The 16,168-nt window shown below is 40.0% G+C and overlaps 1 protein-coding gene across 1 annotated transcript; it reads right to left on the reverse strand.

Moving 5' to 3' along the window:
- Positions 1-231: 231 nt before the first annotated feature.
- Positions 232-7,634, reverse strand: LOC147568080 (uncharacterized). Its single transcript, XM_086658948.1, has 3 exons — positions 7,433-7,634; positions 1,289-1,320; positions 232-1,227 (listed from the first exon to the last, which is right to left on the reverse strand). The coding sequence occupies exons 1-3, from the start codon at positions 7,632-7,634 to the stop codon at positions 232-234; spliced, it is 1,230 nt and encodes a 409-aa protein (XP_086515074.1).
- Positions 7,635-16,168: the final 8,534 nt, after the last annotated feature.

The following is a 16,168-nucleotide window of genomic DNA, read 5'->3' on the forward strand; positions in this document are numbered from 1 at the left end:
GGGCCAAAAGGCAATTGAGAATACAAAATGAAGTTGACACACTAAGACAAAGCTTAGTACAAACAAAGGAAAAGATCACTCGTTATGAGGTGCTGGTAGGACCGACTGGGCCACTGAGTGGGCTTCTGAGTTTGCTGATCTAAGACAATATTGGAGTGCCTGCAGATTAGGGTTAGTGAGGAGATCCCTAGCTCGTTGGATGTGGGGCCTAATCCTCCAAGGGCCTATATCCTAGCCGTCGATCACCGTATCAATAAGAACCCTACTGTCTCCTTCTACTATAAAATGGTCATTAGTCCTTTCCCTTCCCACTTCCAACGCCACCAAGAGGGCTTTCACTTCACTTTCTATGGCTGAGCAGCTATCTATTCTTCTCGCTGTTTCGAATATCTTTTCCCCTCTACTGTCTTTAATCACCACTCCAATTGACGATCCCCTTTGAGAGAAAGCACCATCAAAGTTTATCTTGAGATGGTTATCTGGAGGAGGGAGCCACTCGGTTACGGAGGTTACTGTGGTTGTATCGATTGTGCTGTTGAGGAGGCCTCTTGCTTTGATCTGAGCTTGGTGAATAATTTCTTGCAGATTTACGGGTTTGCCTTTAAACATCTTGTTGTTGCGACTCTTCCAGAAACCCCAGATAAGGTAAGTAATATACACCACTTTCTTTTCCTCTTGTCCACTATTGATCATATCCCTTATTAGCTCTTCTGGATTTGTGAGTTGAGGAACATTTTCATGGGAGCAAGCTCGTTGCAAAAGCTCTCTAAATACTGAACATGAGCCAAAAAGGTGTTGAGTGGTTTCTGCTTCTCTATTACATAGAACACATGTCGTGTTTATGCTCGTATTCCCTCTGCTTATGCTGATGAGATCAGGTACCCCTTTGTCAAACCACTTTCTAGAGAAATTGTAATTCTTTTGGTTCCATTGCTTAAGTTGCCAAAATTTTGTCCAAGGGAACTCATGATTAGGCCGAGCTGACTTGATTTGAGGCATCACTTCTCTATAGTAAGATTTGGATGTAAAGATACCTTTATCATGTGGAACCCAAATGAGTTTATCTTCTGTTGAGTGAATGGGCAGTGGTATTTTGAGAATTTCTTGTGCTGACGTGTGGTCAAACAAATCTCTGATTAACGGTTCGTGCCATCTCCCATTTTGTATAAGTTCAGATACCATAGTTCTGTTGTAATGCCATCTGTAATTAACTATCGGTTTGAAACCCTGAATTGTAGGTAGCCACCGATATTCGACAAAGTTAATTGAGACACCATCTCCCACTTACCAGCAAGTATTGTTTCGGAGCACCTCCTTGACCTGCAACATAGAAGACCAAATGGTTGAAGAATTATATCTTTTAGTTTCATTCCAGTAATTTCCCATCTTGCAGTATTTTGCTTGTAATAACTTAGCCCACACTGTGTTTGAATCTGAGATGAATCTCCAGACGAGTTTCGCCACCAGAGATTCGTTGACCTTAGCTAGAGACCTTATGCCTAGACCTCCCAGTTCTTTAGCTTTTTGAATGATGTCCCATGAGAGGAACTTCTTTCTTCTTTGATCTTCCTTATGATCCCACCAAAAATTCCTTTCGAGTCTCTCCAATTTAATTAAGGTCCCCTGAGGAATGATGGAGAGACTAAGGAAGTAGGTGCATATTGGACTGAGTGCTGCCTTTATCAATGTTGTAGGATAAGCAATTAGATGAAACAATTCCCCGGCAGCGGCGCCAAAAATTTGTTGTATATTTTACGCACAACGAAGTAATACCTTTCTTACTTCAATGAAGTCTAGTGATAGTAATAAGCAAGGGTCATCCCACAGGGAATTGTTATCTAATTATAATGCTTATCAATGTCACAAATAAAAGAAAATCTGGTTTTTGGATTGAGATTCTAGTTGTAAATCTAACTTAACAAGTGGTTACTAAATAGTAAAGAGAAACAAGTCAGGGCTCATTTCCACTCTAAACAATCATGCACTCCTTAACACAAGTATTTGGGATCAAGTTTCACAAAGCATGGATGAAGATGCTCACATAATTGCTCATAGAATTTGAGTCAAAAACTACAGTTCTCTCATAATTGATGAACCATGTATGGAATTTACAATGAAGCATGTATTCCTAATTGGAAATTAGTATGGTATTTACTAAATTTAACAATGAGGAATCCATTAAACACAACGAGAACGAACATCACATATTTCTTAAGATATGATATTTATCTTAAGCAAACAAGTATCAAACTTCACATGTATAGATCTTATCCTACACATTTGTTGCTCTTAAGTTGTAGTCAATATGACACTTGCTCTAAAACCTGCAACTAAATAAGCTTAAAATCATATTCCTATGGTGATTATTCACAAGAATAAAGATTATAAACCAGAATTTCAAGTGGTGAATTTGACATCATCTAACAATATGAAACTCAAACCAAATATATATTAAGAAAGTGAAGCCATGTTTAGGGCTTTAAGGCAGCCCCAACTCAAATAAAATTAGCTACTCATGTTTAAAAATAAATCAGCAAAATAAAAGAAAAAAAATACTAGAACTCCAAATGGAAATCAGCCTTTTGTAGCTTCTATTCCCTTTCTCTTGCTTCTCCTCCCCCTCTTCCTTGCAAAGATGCTCCATTTATAGCATTAGGATCAATTTAATCCAACACCTTTGTAACCACAAACATTAATTCATCCTAATAACTTTTGTAATCACAAACATTAACTTCTCAATTTAATTCAGCACTTTAATGTCTTCAAATTAACTTTTGTAACCTCTTTTATAGTAATTGCCATCAATTAAACCTTAGAATGAATTCAACCATAACCTTCACACTCCAATGAATCTGGACCAATTGTTGCACCAGCTTAACTTTGCTTCATAATTGGCTTTGGTATGTCTTTTTTTTTTTTTTTTTTTTTTTTTTTTTTACTGTTATCAACTTAATAAGCCAAATTGACCACACCAACACCCAAAATGTTTAGTTAGAGACCATTTGATATTGCCTCCTCCAAATGTGAGTTTTTTAGTCAGTTTGCCAAATCTGCTCCAAGTATCTTCACAAACACAAAACAACATTAAAGACACAATAAATTGCTTAAGAACATAAAAAAGATCAAATATTAGAGTAGAAAGATGTGTCAAAATTATGTCACATCAGTTCGATACAAATTCATATTCGAGTTACTTCTAACAATTCTCCACCTTGACTTGAATATGCTCCTCTTGACTTAGATCTGCCACCATCGTAGCTCAGCGCCTCTGAGCCATCGTCGCTCCAGCCCTGGCAGGGCTAACATCTGAAAATCCCAATCAAGTCTAAGCAATGCTTAAACTTGAAAGTTGTAACTACCTTGGTCAGCATATCCGCTGGATTCTCTGTCGTAGAAACCTTCTTCATCGCGATTTTCCCTTGTTCAATCACGTCCTTGATAAAGTGATACCTGACGTTAATGTGTTTAGTTCTCTCGTGATACATTTGATTTTTGGTCAATTGAATAACACTGTGGTTGTCGCAGTAGACCTCTGTTACCTCCTGCTTCAGGCCCAAATCCCGAACTAAACCACTCAACCATATTATCTCCTTCACTGCCTTTGGTGCTGCCATGTACTCAACTTTTGTTGTGGACAGAGCTACTAACGACTCAGCACTGCTCTCCAACTAATGGCACTCCCGCAGAGTGTGAACGTATAGCCCGTCAGCGACCTCTTCCTATCAAGATCCCCCAAAAATCCGAATCTACAAATCCAACTACCGAACCAGAAGTGTCAGCCCTTCTGTCGTAAACCAGACCAAGCTCTGTAGTTCCTCCCAGATACCGCAGTATCCATTTCACAGCCTGCCAATGACCTCTCCCAGGTCTTCCCATGTATCTGCTTACTACACTAACAACATGTGAAATATCAGGCCTTGTTCACACCATAACATACATAATGCTACCTACTGCATCTGCATAAGGCACCCGAGACATGTACTCCGTCTCGTCATCAGTTGTTGGTGATAGTTCACCCGATAGCTTGAAGTGTGCTACCAATGGAGTACCGACATTGCTGATGTCAAAAAATGGCTTTCTGCTAGATCAACATGAAATCGGGAGTTGATGCATGACAACCTCCTTTATGTTTTATTATTTTATTAAGTTGGGTGTTGCTCGGCTTAGAGTTCCTGACTCCTGCTCTGCCTCATTTTCCCTGCTCCTTACTTCTTGCTCCTGCTCCTTGCACCTAGTTCATGTTCCTGTTCGTCTGCTCCCAAAGGGGGGGGGGGTGGGAACCTGCAAAGGGTTCGAAAACTGCTCCGACGCTCAAGCCAGTCAGGGTGCTCTTTGTAGTAAAAGAATGAATATTGTTTGATCCTTTTGGGGGCGAGTTATGGGAACTCTGAGTTTTGGGTGATCTTTTAGGGTAAAGAGATCGTGTCCTGGGAAGGACGATGTGGGGGGCCTTTTATAGGCGATGTTAGGCCGACTATGATTAGTGGCGGTGGTGAGGCAGTTGCCGTCAGGCTAAAGAGAAAGTTTACTCTCTTGAGTATCTAGGGTTTCTCTTAGGGCCTATCTCAGATCTTTGATAAGTGGAAGTTCCTAAGTTCAAGGATCCTTCGTAGATATCTTGCCGATGTGATAGATCCTAGAAGAGAAGTTTCCTCCTTTAGTTACGTGGAGTTCAAGCTGGCTTAAATACTTCGAGATGTGTAGCCGACTAAGATCTTTCTGAAAGATTCGGGATTAAGTCGGTAGATCGCCTAGCGCTGCTGCCTCCTCGGTTCTGGGCGTAAGACATTGACCGGATCTGTTTGGACCTCCTAGGGCTGATCTGTCCATGCCAAAGGCGTTTTGCAGGGTAGGTTTCTTCTGGCCGACCTCCCAGTTAGGGGAATATTTGGTAGACCGTCAGGGGCTCAGCGGTCCTGCTACCTTAAGTCGGGTTCACCCAATAAACTTTAGGTCTGATCTTGACTTTTCAGACGTTAGTCAATGTCTAAATATTTTATGCATCATCAGACAGATTTTGCCTCAGTCATACCAAAACGTTCCAACACCTTCTCGATGTACGTTTTCTGAGACAAGAACAATTTCCCAGCAGATCTGTCTCTCCGTGTCTCCATACCCAATATCTTCCTTGAGGCACCCAAGTCTTTCATCTCAAACTCACCCTTTAACTGAGCCTTTAACATATGAATTTCCGACATATCCTTGCAAGCTATCAGCCTGTCATCCACATACAGGAGTAGATACACATGAGAACCATCCGATAGTTTCCTGTGGTACACACAACTATCATACCTGCTTCCGTCATAGCCGTTTTTAACCATAAACGTGTCAAAACGCTTATACCACTAGCTAGGAGATTGTTTCAGCCCATACAAAGACTTCTTCAGCAAACATACCTGGTTTTTTTTCCCGAGAATCTCAAACCCCTTTGGCTGACGCATATATATTTGTTCCTCCAGCTCTCCATGTAAAAATGCAGTCTTAACATCAAGCTGCTCCAATTCCATATCATACAAAGCAACCATAACAAGTATCACTCTAATAGAGCTATGTTTAACAAGAGGAAAAAATACCTCATTGAAGTCTGTTCCTTCTCGCTGTGTAAACCCCTTAGCTACTAACCGTGCTTTGTAACGTGGATCTTCCACCCCTGGGATTCCCTCCTTCTTCTTGAAAACCCAGTTGCTACCAACAATTTTCTGACCCTTAGGCTGCTCGGCTAATTCCCAGGTCTGGTTCTTTCGAAGAGACTCAATCTCTTCATTCATGGCAAGAGACCACTGCCTTTATTCATCACTCCTCATAGCTTCTTCGTAGGTGCATGACTCACCTCCATCTATGGTTTCCCCCACACTAAGTGCAAACGCAACCATATCTGCCATCCCATACCTTTCCGGTGCCCGGATGTCTCTCCTTCCCCAATTTCTCGCAACACTGTAATGAACCAGCTCTGGTTCATCTTCCTCAGCTTGCTCATCTACCTGAGGCCGAACCTCTTCCGGAGTGTCAATCTCAAACTCCACATGCTCGCTATGATCTTCCTGCTCCACCTGTTTACCAACACCCTCCCGTGCATCTATAGGCGTCACCTTCTGAGTTACCATGACTAACTCATCAAAAGTAACAACTCTACTTATGAGAAACTTCTTCGATTTTCCATTCAAATTCCACAACCGATAACCCTTAACTGTAGGCTCATACCCAAGAAATACACATTTCTTAGGCCTCAGATCAAGTTTACCTTCCTTAACATGTGCATAAGCCGGACAACCAAAGATCCTCAAGTTCTCATACTTAGTAAGATAACTAGACCATACCTCATTAGGAGTTTTACACTCAATAGATGTACAAGGTGAAATATTTACCAGATACGCTGTCGTGTTCACTGCTTCAACCCAGAATACCTCCGGCAGCCCTGCATTTGAAAGCATACAACGAGCTCGTTCCGATAGAGTTCTGTTCATACGTTCTGCCACCCCATTCTGCGGTGGGGTCTTTCTGACCATATGGTGTCTCACTATCCCTTCGTCTACACAGAACCTATTAAACTCGTTTCTGTAAATTTCCATGCCATTGTCAGTCCTCAAGCGTTTGATCGATTTTCCAGTCTGCTTCTCGATCAAGGTCTTCCACTGCTTAAAGTTGACGAATGCCTCATCTTTGCGTTTTAGTATGTAGACCCATACTTTCTTGGAAAAATCATCTATCAAGGTTAACATGTATTTCGCCACTATGTGAGCTGACCCGAGAGGGACCCCGAAGATCTGAATGGATGTAATCCAAAGTTTCTTTGGTATCATGAACCGTTGTACTGAACTTTACCCGACATTGCTTCCCGAAGACAAAATGTTCACAGAATTCCAGTTTTCCAATCTTCTGCCCACAGAGTAAACCCTGCTTGGTCAGTATAGCCATCCCCCTTTCACTCATATGCCCTAGTCGCATATGACATAGCTTGGTAGTCTCAACTTCCTTGTCTGATGATGATACCGCTACTGATCCGGTAACAGTGTTACCCTGTAGCACATATATATATCATTCTTTTCCAACCTTTTCATAACTGTAAGACTCCCCTTAGAAATTCGAAGAACACCACCTTCACCAATATATTTGTAACTATTATCATCCAGAGTTTTCAAAGAGATTAGATTCCTCTTCAAATCTGGAACATGTCCAATGTCTGTTACAGTCCTCACAACACAATCGTGCATCTTGATCTGAATAATACCAATTCCAACCACCTTACAACGAGCATCGTTTCCCATTAACACCTTACCGCCATTAATGACTATGTAAGTAGAAAACCATTCCTTATGAGGACATACATGGAATGTACAACCAGTATCCAAAATCCACCTATCTTCAGCGAAGCAAACATTGATCGTCAGAACGATAGCCTCATCACATTCTTCAATGATTGCCAAGACACTACCATCACCTTCTTCGATGACTGCTACTTCACCTGGCTTCTTTCTAAGCTCAGGACAATTCTTCTTGAGGTGTCCATCTTTCTTACAATTAAAGCATCTGTACTTCTTAGGTTTCGATTTAAACTGTGAACGACCCTTCCCATCGACAACATGCTGCATCCTTCCCCTCACAACCAAACCATCTCTTGAGTTGCTTTTTTTCATTGACCTCCGCCTCAACTCCTTCGGGTTCAATGCTGCTTTAACATCCTCAAAGGTTGTAGTTGTTTTACTAGACATAAAAGAATCAACAAAGCTTTCATATGATGGTGGCAAGGATGCAAGCAATAGTACTGCCTTATCTTCTTCTTCTTCTTCGAATTTGACATCTATATTTGCCAAATCTAAGAATACTCGGTTGAGTTCATCCATATGGTCTTTCAAGGATTCCCCTTCTAACATTTGTAAACTAATAGTCTTCTTTAGATACAAACGATTAGTTAAAGATTTCATCATATACCTTGTCTCCAGCTTACTCCATAGCCCATCGGCTGTAGTTTCCGTCGCTACTTCCCGCAAGACCTCACTGCTCAAACATAGTAAAAACTAAAAATGAGCTCTCTCCATGAGATCTTCCTTCTCTGCTTCTGAAAGTGATTCAGCGAGTGCAGCCTTCCCATTCAACGTCTTCAGCAGACCCTGTTGAACTAATACTGCTCGCATCTTAATCTTCCAAAGATTAAAATCGTTACATCCATCGAACTTTTCCATCTCGTATTTCGCCATCACAGAAACCTCAAAACCAAAGCTCTGATACCAGTTTGTTATGCCAATCAGTGTTTATGTGATCAATACGAGTAACCCAAGACAAGCAATAGGAATAGTAAAGAACAATGAAGAATATAACACATAGATTTACGTGGTTCGGTTGGTGAGACCTACTCCACGACGACAACGGCGCGATGATTTCCACTATAATAAGCAAATAAGTTTACACTAGAGATTCGTGAGATTGTGCTACTGATATCTCCTGAGGGTTTAGTTTATATAGCCACTAAACCCTAACCCCACCGCCTCACCGACTCTCTACAACCGACTCTCTCTACAACCGACGTTATACACGGATACGCTATGATGGGTCATGAAAATGTCCCATCTAAGTCGTTTAATTTAGCCAAGTTAGTCGGTTTCGAGTCTTTATTATAATAAAATGGTTGGTTTTCTTGATTAGGTGTCTTTTGCGGAGTTAGATGTGAAAAACGGTTAAAAACGAGGAAAAGATGCATGAAGGGTATTTTGGTCATTTGGAGTCAAGTACAATCTGGTAATTTGGCCAAGGTCAGTGCGTGGTTGAAAAGTGGAGGTCGAGACGAGTCCGTAGGAGAAAACGGAAGTCAAATCGGAGTCCGGACGAAGGAATTAGCCAAAGTCAAAGTTGGGTCAAATGCTGTTGACTTGGTGGGACACTTTTGGTAGAAATTCGGGCACGCGGTATGGAGGAAGAAACGTGGCGCGCTATGGAGGCTAGCGCATCTAAATCCCGTGTTTCCGCTAAGCATCGAAGTGGACCCTATAGGCCTGATCCGGTGGAGCGCGCAGCAACTTAACCCGGTAGCCCCACTTCAACGTTTTAATCTTAGCCGCTACTTTCTGCGTGTCCCAGATCCGACGGCTTCCGTAAGTCCCGTGTTTTATACTTATACCGTGCACCTGTAGCAACTTAACCTCCATGCTCCCGGACGCGTGTATTGCTCCTGTCCGTCCAGATCCGTGTTTATTCTCATCCGACGGCTGCTGAGCGTCAGCTCTTTATCCATCCCGTGTTACCCGAAGCTGTTTATTAACGTGCTCCCGGACGCGTGTCACTTTCCCGTCCTCCCAGATCTCGCGCTTTCTCCCATCCAAGGGCTGCTGCTTCGTCTCACCCTATTAACTCATACCCGGCCACACGTTATCAAACGAATTTTGAAACCCTAATAACACAGCCGCCGACCAACTTGTGTGCTTTAGGGTTTTTTCTATTTTAAGCCCTTATAAATTCCAAATGTGACCCTATCTTTTCATTCTTTTTACCATTTAATCCAACCAAAACCCTAACCCTATAAATAAATCCCTTTCTCCTCCATTAGAACCTAGACTAGCAAACCCTCTCAATCCCTCTTCTCTATTCTCTCTCCTCTCTTATCCTCTTAGCCTCATTTTCTCTCTACCTCTTCTCCACTAAAAACCCTAGCCACCATTCTTTCATCTTTTCTCTAGATATACTTTCTCCTTCTAATTTCTTCTTCTAACCTTCTAATTTCTCCATACCTTCTTCTCTAAAATCTCTTCTTCTTCTATCTTTCTTCTAAATTTCTCTTCTTTTAACTTCTAATAAGCTATTATTTGGAGTTTTGGGCAATATTCTTGATATACTTGGAGATTAAATTGGACATCAAAATGGAGATACATGGGAGTATGGATTGTGAACATTCTTGGTGATTTCTTTCCATTAATCTTTTGTAATTCCATTTATTTTATGAGTTCAATGAATATTATTTTAGATTCCATGAGCAGCTAAATTTTGTATCTAGGGTGTAGAGGAAGCCCATATTTGGGCTTATTTTGAGATATGTTATAAATCAATGAATCCTTGTATTGAGCTTCAATGCCTATTGATTGTCATTTCATGTTGATTCTATAACCTTATTGTCATTCATGTATTATAATTAGATATTTCATGCTTTTATTGAATTATTAGATGAGATATGCCTTTAGATCTTGAATGATAGTGTAGGAAATTAGTCTTATATGAAAGTCAATCATACATTCTTGATTTTGAATCGTGTTATTAAAGAATATATTCCGAAATCTAAATAGTTTATTATGTTAGATTTTGAGTTATACATGAGAAAAGGGATTTGTTAATTAATGCATGTTTTAAGTAGTCCATTTATGTGCCATTTTGGATCTTTATAATACTTGTTCTTGATTAATTAAATCCTTTGATGTGCTTTAATGTCTATTGATTGTTTATCTATATGGATTGGATTTTCTTTCCATTACTCATGCCTCATAATTAGATATTTCATACTTTCGTTAAGTTGTTAGATGGAGTATGCTTTTTAGATGATGAATAATAGTTAAGTGATCCGAATCTTTATAAGGAAGACAATTAGAATTAGTGATTATAAAATTGTTTTATCTAGAATATCATCCCGAATCCAAATAGTTCATTATGTTGGATCCCGAGTCAATACAAAAGAGATTTAAGTAATTAAGTGCTTGTTTTATAAAGTGAAATTATGTGGCGGATTTTATAACCTTAGATATCTTCTCCCTCTCTTAGATAGTTTAGTTAGTTTCATTTGTTTTCTTATTTCTTATATATCAATCATCAAATCTATGAAGTGGGGTGTGTGTGTGTGTTAGTCTAAGTTAACTATTGACATTTTGATTATTGGGTTAAACCCGCATTCAATATCGGAAGTTACCTACCTATCTCTTGGGACGATACTCGATCTTATTTTCAATACTATAACTTGACCCCGTATACTTGCGGGAATAGACCTATTTTTAGGCCCATCAAGTTTTTGGCGCCGCTACCGGGGATAGGTTTAGTAGTTAGGATATTGTTTGCTTGTTTTGTTCATTAGTTTAGTGTTATTTGTTAACTTAGACGTTTTTATTTCTTTATTTTCGTAGTTTCTTATTTTTATTTTTTTTCAGATACCACTTTAAGAGAAAAGCCAAAAAAAAAGAGAAATAGGAGCGAAGGAAAAGAAAGAAAATCGAAGGAAAAACGAAACGAGAGGAGCATCCGCTAGTATCGTATTCTATCTCTTTCTTTCTTACTTGTGTGTGATTGGTTGGATAAGTTTTGATATGCATTGATAGCTTGTTTGTTAGTTCCTTGAGCATTGTGAGATCATGGCACGTTATTTTAACGGTTGGCCATTCGATGTTGATGATGATGAGCTTATTTCGAGGATTCCCCGCACTAACCGACCTGATATGACCTTAGGTGAATACCAAAGGATGTGTAGGGATGTTTCGATTAGTGAGGGGAATAGACCATTTGAGCATGACAGATCTCGTATGACCCTAGGAGAATACCGACGGATGTGTAGAGATGGTCGAATTAGTGATGGATATGGTCCGACACTAAATATGTATGAGAGACCTTATAGTCCACATTATTCTGAGACCAATGATTTTAGAGGCAGGTATGATCCTAGTATGTACGGTGGGAGTTATTATCAAGAGTCTTCATTTAATTACACTTGTGAGCCTTATCACGAAGAGACTCTTGAAGATAGATCTCAATTAGAGTCTGTTAGTCGTCTGACTGAAATGATGTTACAACTTGAAGAGACACAGGATCAATTTGAACAGACGCAGATTCAAATGCAACAAGAGTTACATCAGAGGTTTGAGTCTCTAAATCATCAATTAGAGTCTCTAAATCGTCCATTAGAGATGATGATGTCACAGTTATTAGCCGACGAGGAAGGGGTTTCACCACCCCAAACTCAAGAGGGTACTAGGTCCGATGGCGAGGGTAATACGTCATACCCTAGTACTAAGTTAAATGTCGACGAATCAACTGAGAGGGCCCAAGAGCTTGAACAAACTGATAACCTTGTTGTCTCGTTTCCTCACCATGTGTCATCTCATCATGATAGGACTACATTAGACTTTGAGATTCAAGATGATGGCTCTATGAACAAGTTTGGGGTTGACACTATTTTGAACTTTCCAATTTTCGACACTTGTAAGGAGTCAGTCTTAGATGCCGTACATGATGCTATAATTGATTATGAAGCTTTAGATGCCTTTGAGAACATCGATGACTTAGTACCTAGAGACATGTTGGATAGTTTGTCGGACCATTTATCTAAGGAAACCATGGACCTTGACTTGGTCCCTGAGCCTATTGCCTTACCCTTAGAGTCCAGTTCAACCTTTCACGTGATCTCAAACTCGGTTGTTGATCCCTTTTGGGACATTTCAGACGTCTTTCCAAAGACGTCTATGGACATAGTGGATATTCTGTCCACTAAGCTTCCAGATGATTTTTTGCCTTCGATTGATATTTTGACTCTTCACATGTATGTCGATCCTTTTGATGATTTCTTTGTTGTCGTTCCTTCTATCTATACCTACTTAGTGGACTGTGCACCCACTAAGTTTGGGGATGGCTTGTTTTCTTTTATCGTCTCATGTGCACTTCGTATTCTTTATCTTTTTTTGAGACGATTATCATTTGTATATAGCTTTCTTTGGGTTCACCCCCAAATTTTTCGTCTTTTGCTTTATGATCGTTAGGCCGATTAATGGGTCTTGATGTTTGTGGGTATCATCTCTGGAAACCCTCCACGAGACATAACTCGTGTTCTTGTAAGAAAGCAAGAGAACTAAAGGCTAATTGCATAGCTCAATGCAATCGTGTATACCCACGTTAGTGGTAGATTTTGTATGTGGTCATTTTTTTTTATGTGATTCATTCTCATGATATTTGTTGATATTTTAGGAGCAATTCTTATATGTTTTACTTCTAAGGCGTGGTTTGTTCCAAGTTTGGGGATGGCGCGAGCTTGGCATCAACTTGGAACCTCTTTATACATGAGCCTTGGTAGTATCATCTTTTATCTCCTTCGGTTATGGTAATATCTCTCCACTCTTCTCTTTAGATTGATGTGCCTCTTTATCTTTTGGTGAGTATATGCTTAGAACATTGAGGACAATGTTAGTTTTAAGTTTGGGGATGCGGGATATGACCATAACCAATGCATGACCATGGGTTTCAAAGACAAAAGGGTTCAAATTAGCCAAAATTTGAAAATTTTGAACATTTTGAGTAGATTTGCATGTGATTCTAGTGATAGTTTTAAGAATTTTGATGCATATGTGTCGAGTTGTTGAGTTTTGTGATTGCTAATGGCCTTTGCATGAAAGTCGAGTCTTTTAGTGTTTGTGTTGTGCCATGTGAGTGACATCTTAGTGAAGAAGAAACATCTCTAAGAGACCTAAAGTAGTCATTAGTGGAGACTTAACCCATGTGAGAGCTCAAAGCCTAAATTGCCATTCGAGTGTACTCTTCCGCGCTAACTCCGAGTAGAATGAAGAGCTACTCAACCTCGTAACTTATAAAAGAGCTCATTTGATCTCGTGTGCTCAATTTCCTTAGCCACTAGGAGTGACATTAGGATAGCGAATTAACCTTGCCCTTGTAGTCCATGAAACCCAATGAGAATGTCAACTAGAGGAAAGCGGATACTCCATCACCATTCATCATCTTATATCCCGAGAATGAAGACATGAGATAAAAGAATGAAGAATGTCAAAAGCAAGTATGAAATGAAAGTTGATTGCAAGAATAGAGTTGTGTGTGTTGTATTTTGTTTTGGTTGCTTGTATTTGTGTTATGAAAAAAAAAAAAGAGAAAAAAAAAGAATGAAAAAAAAAAATGAAAAAATGAAAAAAAGTGATATGAAAAAAAAGAAAAAAAGAAAAAAGAGTGAAATAAAGTGATTTTTGTGCATGTTTGAGCATGTGTGAGTGATGTGATTGTATATATGTGTCGGTGTTTTTGTTCATGAATAAGTATTCGAAGCAAGAAACAAATGTTGAGATGCTTAAGAGGTTCTACCATAATGAAGAGGTCGAAATTCTCGGGAATCCACCATCGTCATCCATCTCTAGTATCCGCTAAACTTTAGAAGGCATTTTTAGAGGGTAGAATGGGTGAGAAGGGCGAGTAGCTTCCCCACTCTAAATAGTGGCTAATTCCTTTTCGAAGATCATTCGTTCCAAAATGTTGTCCTCACCCCTTTTTATGTGTTGAGTCCTAGTTAAGTGATCACACTCACACATACGAGCGAACCATTCTTGAGTGATTTCATATTTGGAGTGTATGTCCGTGAGGCCGAAGTCGAGGCGAAATGTACAAACTTGGGAATCAAGGTTTTGTGACTTCGGAACATAGATTTGCTTATTATGGTATGACACTTGCATTTTAGGGTAAGATCATTAGTGAAGGGGCCTTTAGCTTTTACAAGAGCTTATTTACTTGATTCATTATGTTTTTACATGCTTAAACCCTTCACTATATGAACCATGCTTATCTACGATTTGGATTTTGGACCTTTGTGTATTTGAAACCATGATGTTTGTGGGTGTCATCTATGGAAACCCTCACGAGACTACACTCGTCCACTAGGGCAACCTAGGGGTTTAACGGCTTGTTGCATATGCTAAATGCAACCGGGATTCCTCCGAAAGTGAGTTAGGTTTCTTTTATTTTGTTTTGCTCGAGGACTAGCAAAATTTAAGTTTGGGGATGTTTGATGGGTCATGAAAATGTCCCATCTAAGTCGTTTAATTTAGCCAAGTTAGTCGGTTTCGAGTCTTTATTATAATAAAATGGTTGGTTTTCTTGATTAGGTGTCTTTTGCGGAGTTAGATGTGAAAAACGGTTAAAAACGAGGAAAAGATGCATGAAGGGTATTTTGGTCATTTGGAGTCAAGTACAATCTGGTAATTTGGCCAAGGTCAGTGCGTGGTTGAAAAGTAGAGGTCGAGACGAGTCCGTAGGAGAAAACGGAAGTCAAATCGGAGTCCGGACGAAGGAATTAGCCAAAGTCAAAGTTGGGTCAAATGCTGTTGACTTGGTGGGACACTTTTGGTAGAAATTCGGGCACGCGGTATGGAGGAAGAAACGTGGCGCGCTATGGAGGTTAGCGCATCTAAATCCCGTGTTTCCGCTAAGCATCGAAGTGGACCCTATAGGCCTGATCCGGTGGAGCGCGCAGCAACTTAACCCGGTAGCCCCACTTCAACGTTTTAATCTTAGCCGCTACTTTCCGCGTGTCCCAGATCCGACGGCTTCCGTAAGTCCCGTGTTTTATACTTATACCGTGCACCCGTAGCAACTTAACCTCCATGCTCCCGGACGCGTGTATTGCTCCTGTCCGTCCAGATCCGTGTTTATTCTCATCCGACGGCTGCTGAGCGTCAGCTCTTTATCCATTCCCGTGTTACCCGAAGCTGTTTATTAACGTGCTCCCGGACGCGTGTCACTTTCCCGTCCTCCCAGATCTCGCGCTTTCTCCCATCCAAGGGCTGCTGCTTCGTCTCACCCTATTAACTCATACCCGGCCACACGTTATCAAACGAATTTTGAAACCCTAATAACACAGCCGCCGACCAACTTGTGTGCTTTAGGGTTTTTTCTATTTTAAGCCCTTATAAATTCCAAATGTGACCCTATCTTTTCATTCTTTTTACCATTTAATCCAACCAAAACCCTAACCCTATAAATAAATCCCTTTCTCCTCCATTAGAACCTAGACTTGCAAACCCTCTCAATCCCTCTTCTCTATTCTCTCTCCTCTCTTATCCTCTTAGCCTCATTTTCTCTCTACCTCTTCTCCACTAAAAACCCTAGCCACCATTCTTTCATCTTTTCTCTAGATCTACTTTCTCCTTCTAATTTCTTCTTCTAACCTTCTAATTTCTCCATACCTTCTTCTCTAAAATCTCTTCTTCTTCTATCTTTCTTCTAAATTTCTCTTCTTTTAACTTCTAATAAGCTATTATTTGGAGTTTTGGGCAATATTCTTGATATACTTGGAGCTTAAATTGGACATCAAAATGGAGATACATGGGAGTATGGATTGTGAACATTCTTGGTGATTTCTTTCCATTAATCTTTTGTAATTCCATTTATTTTATGAATTCAATGAATATTATTTTAGATTCCATGAGCAGCTAAATTT

The sequence above is a fragment of the Eschscholzia californica genome, unplaced genomic scaffold (genome assembly GCF_041429995.1).
Source record: "Eschscholzia californica isolate CP2 unplaced genomic scaffold, dmEscCali1.0.p SCAF_1, whole genome shotgun sequence".
Lineage (NCBI taxonomy): Eukaryota > Viridiplantae > Streptophyta > Magnoliopsida > Ranunculales > Papaveraceae > Eschscholzia > Eschscholzia californica.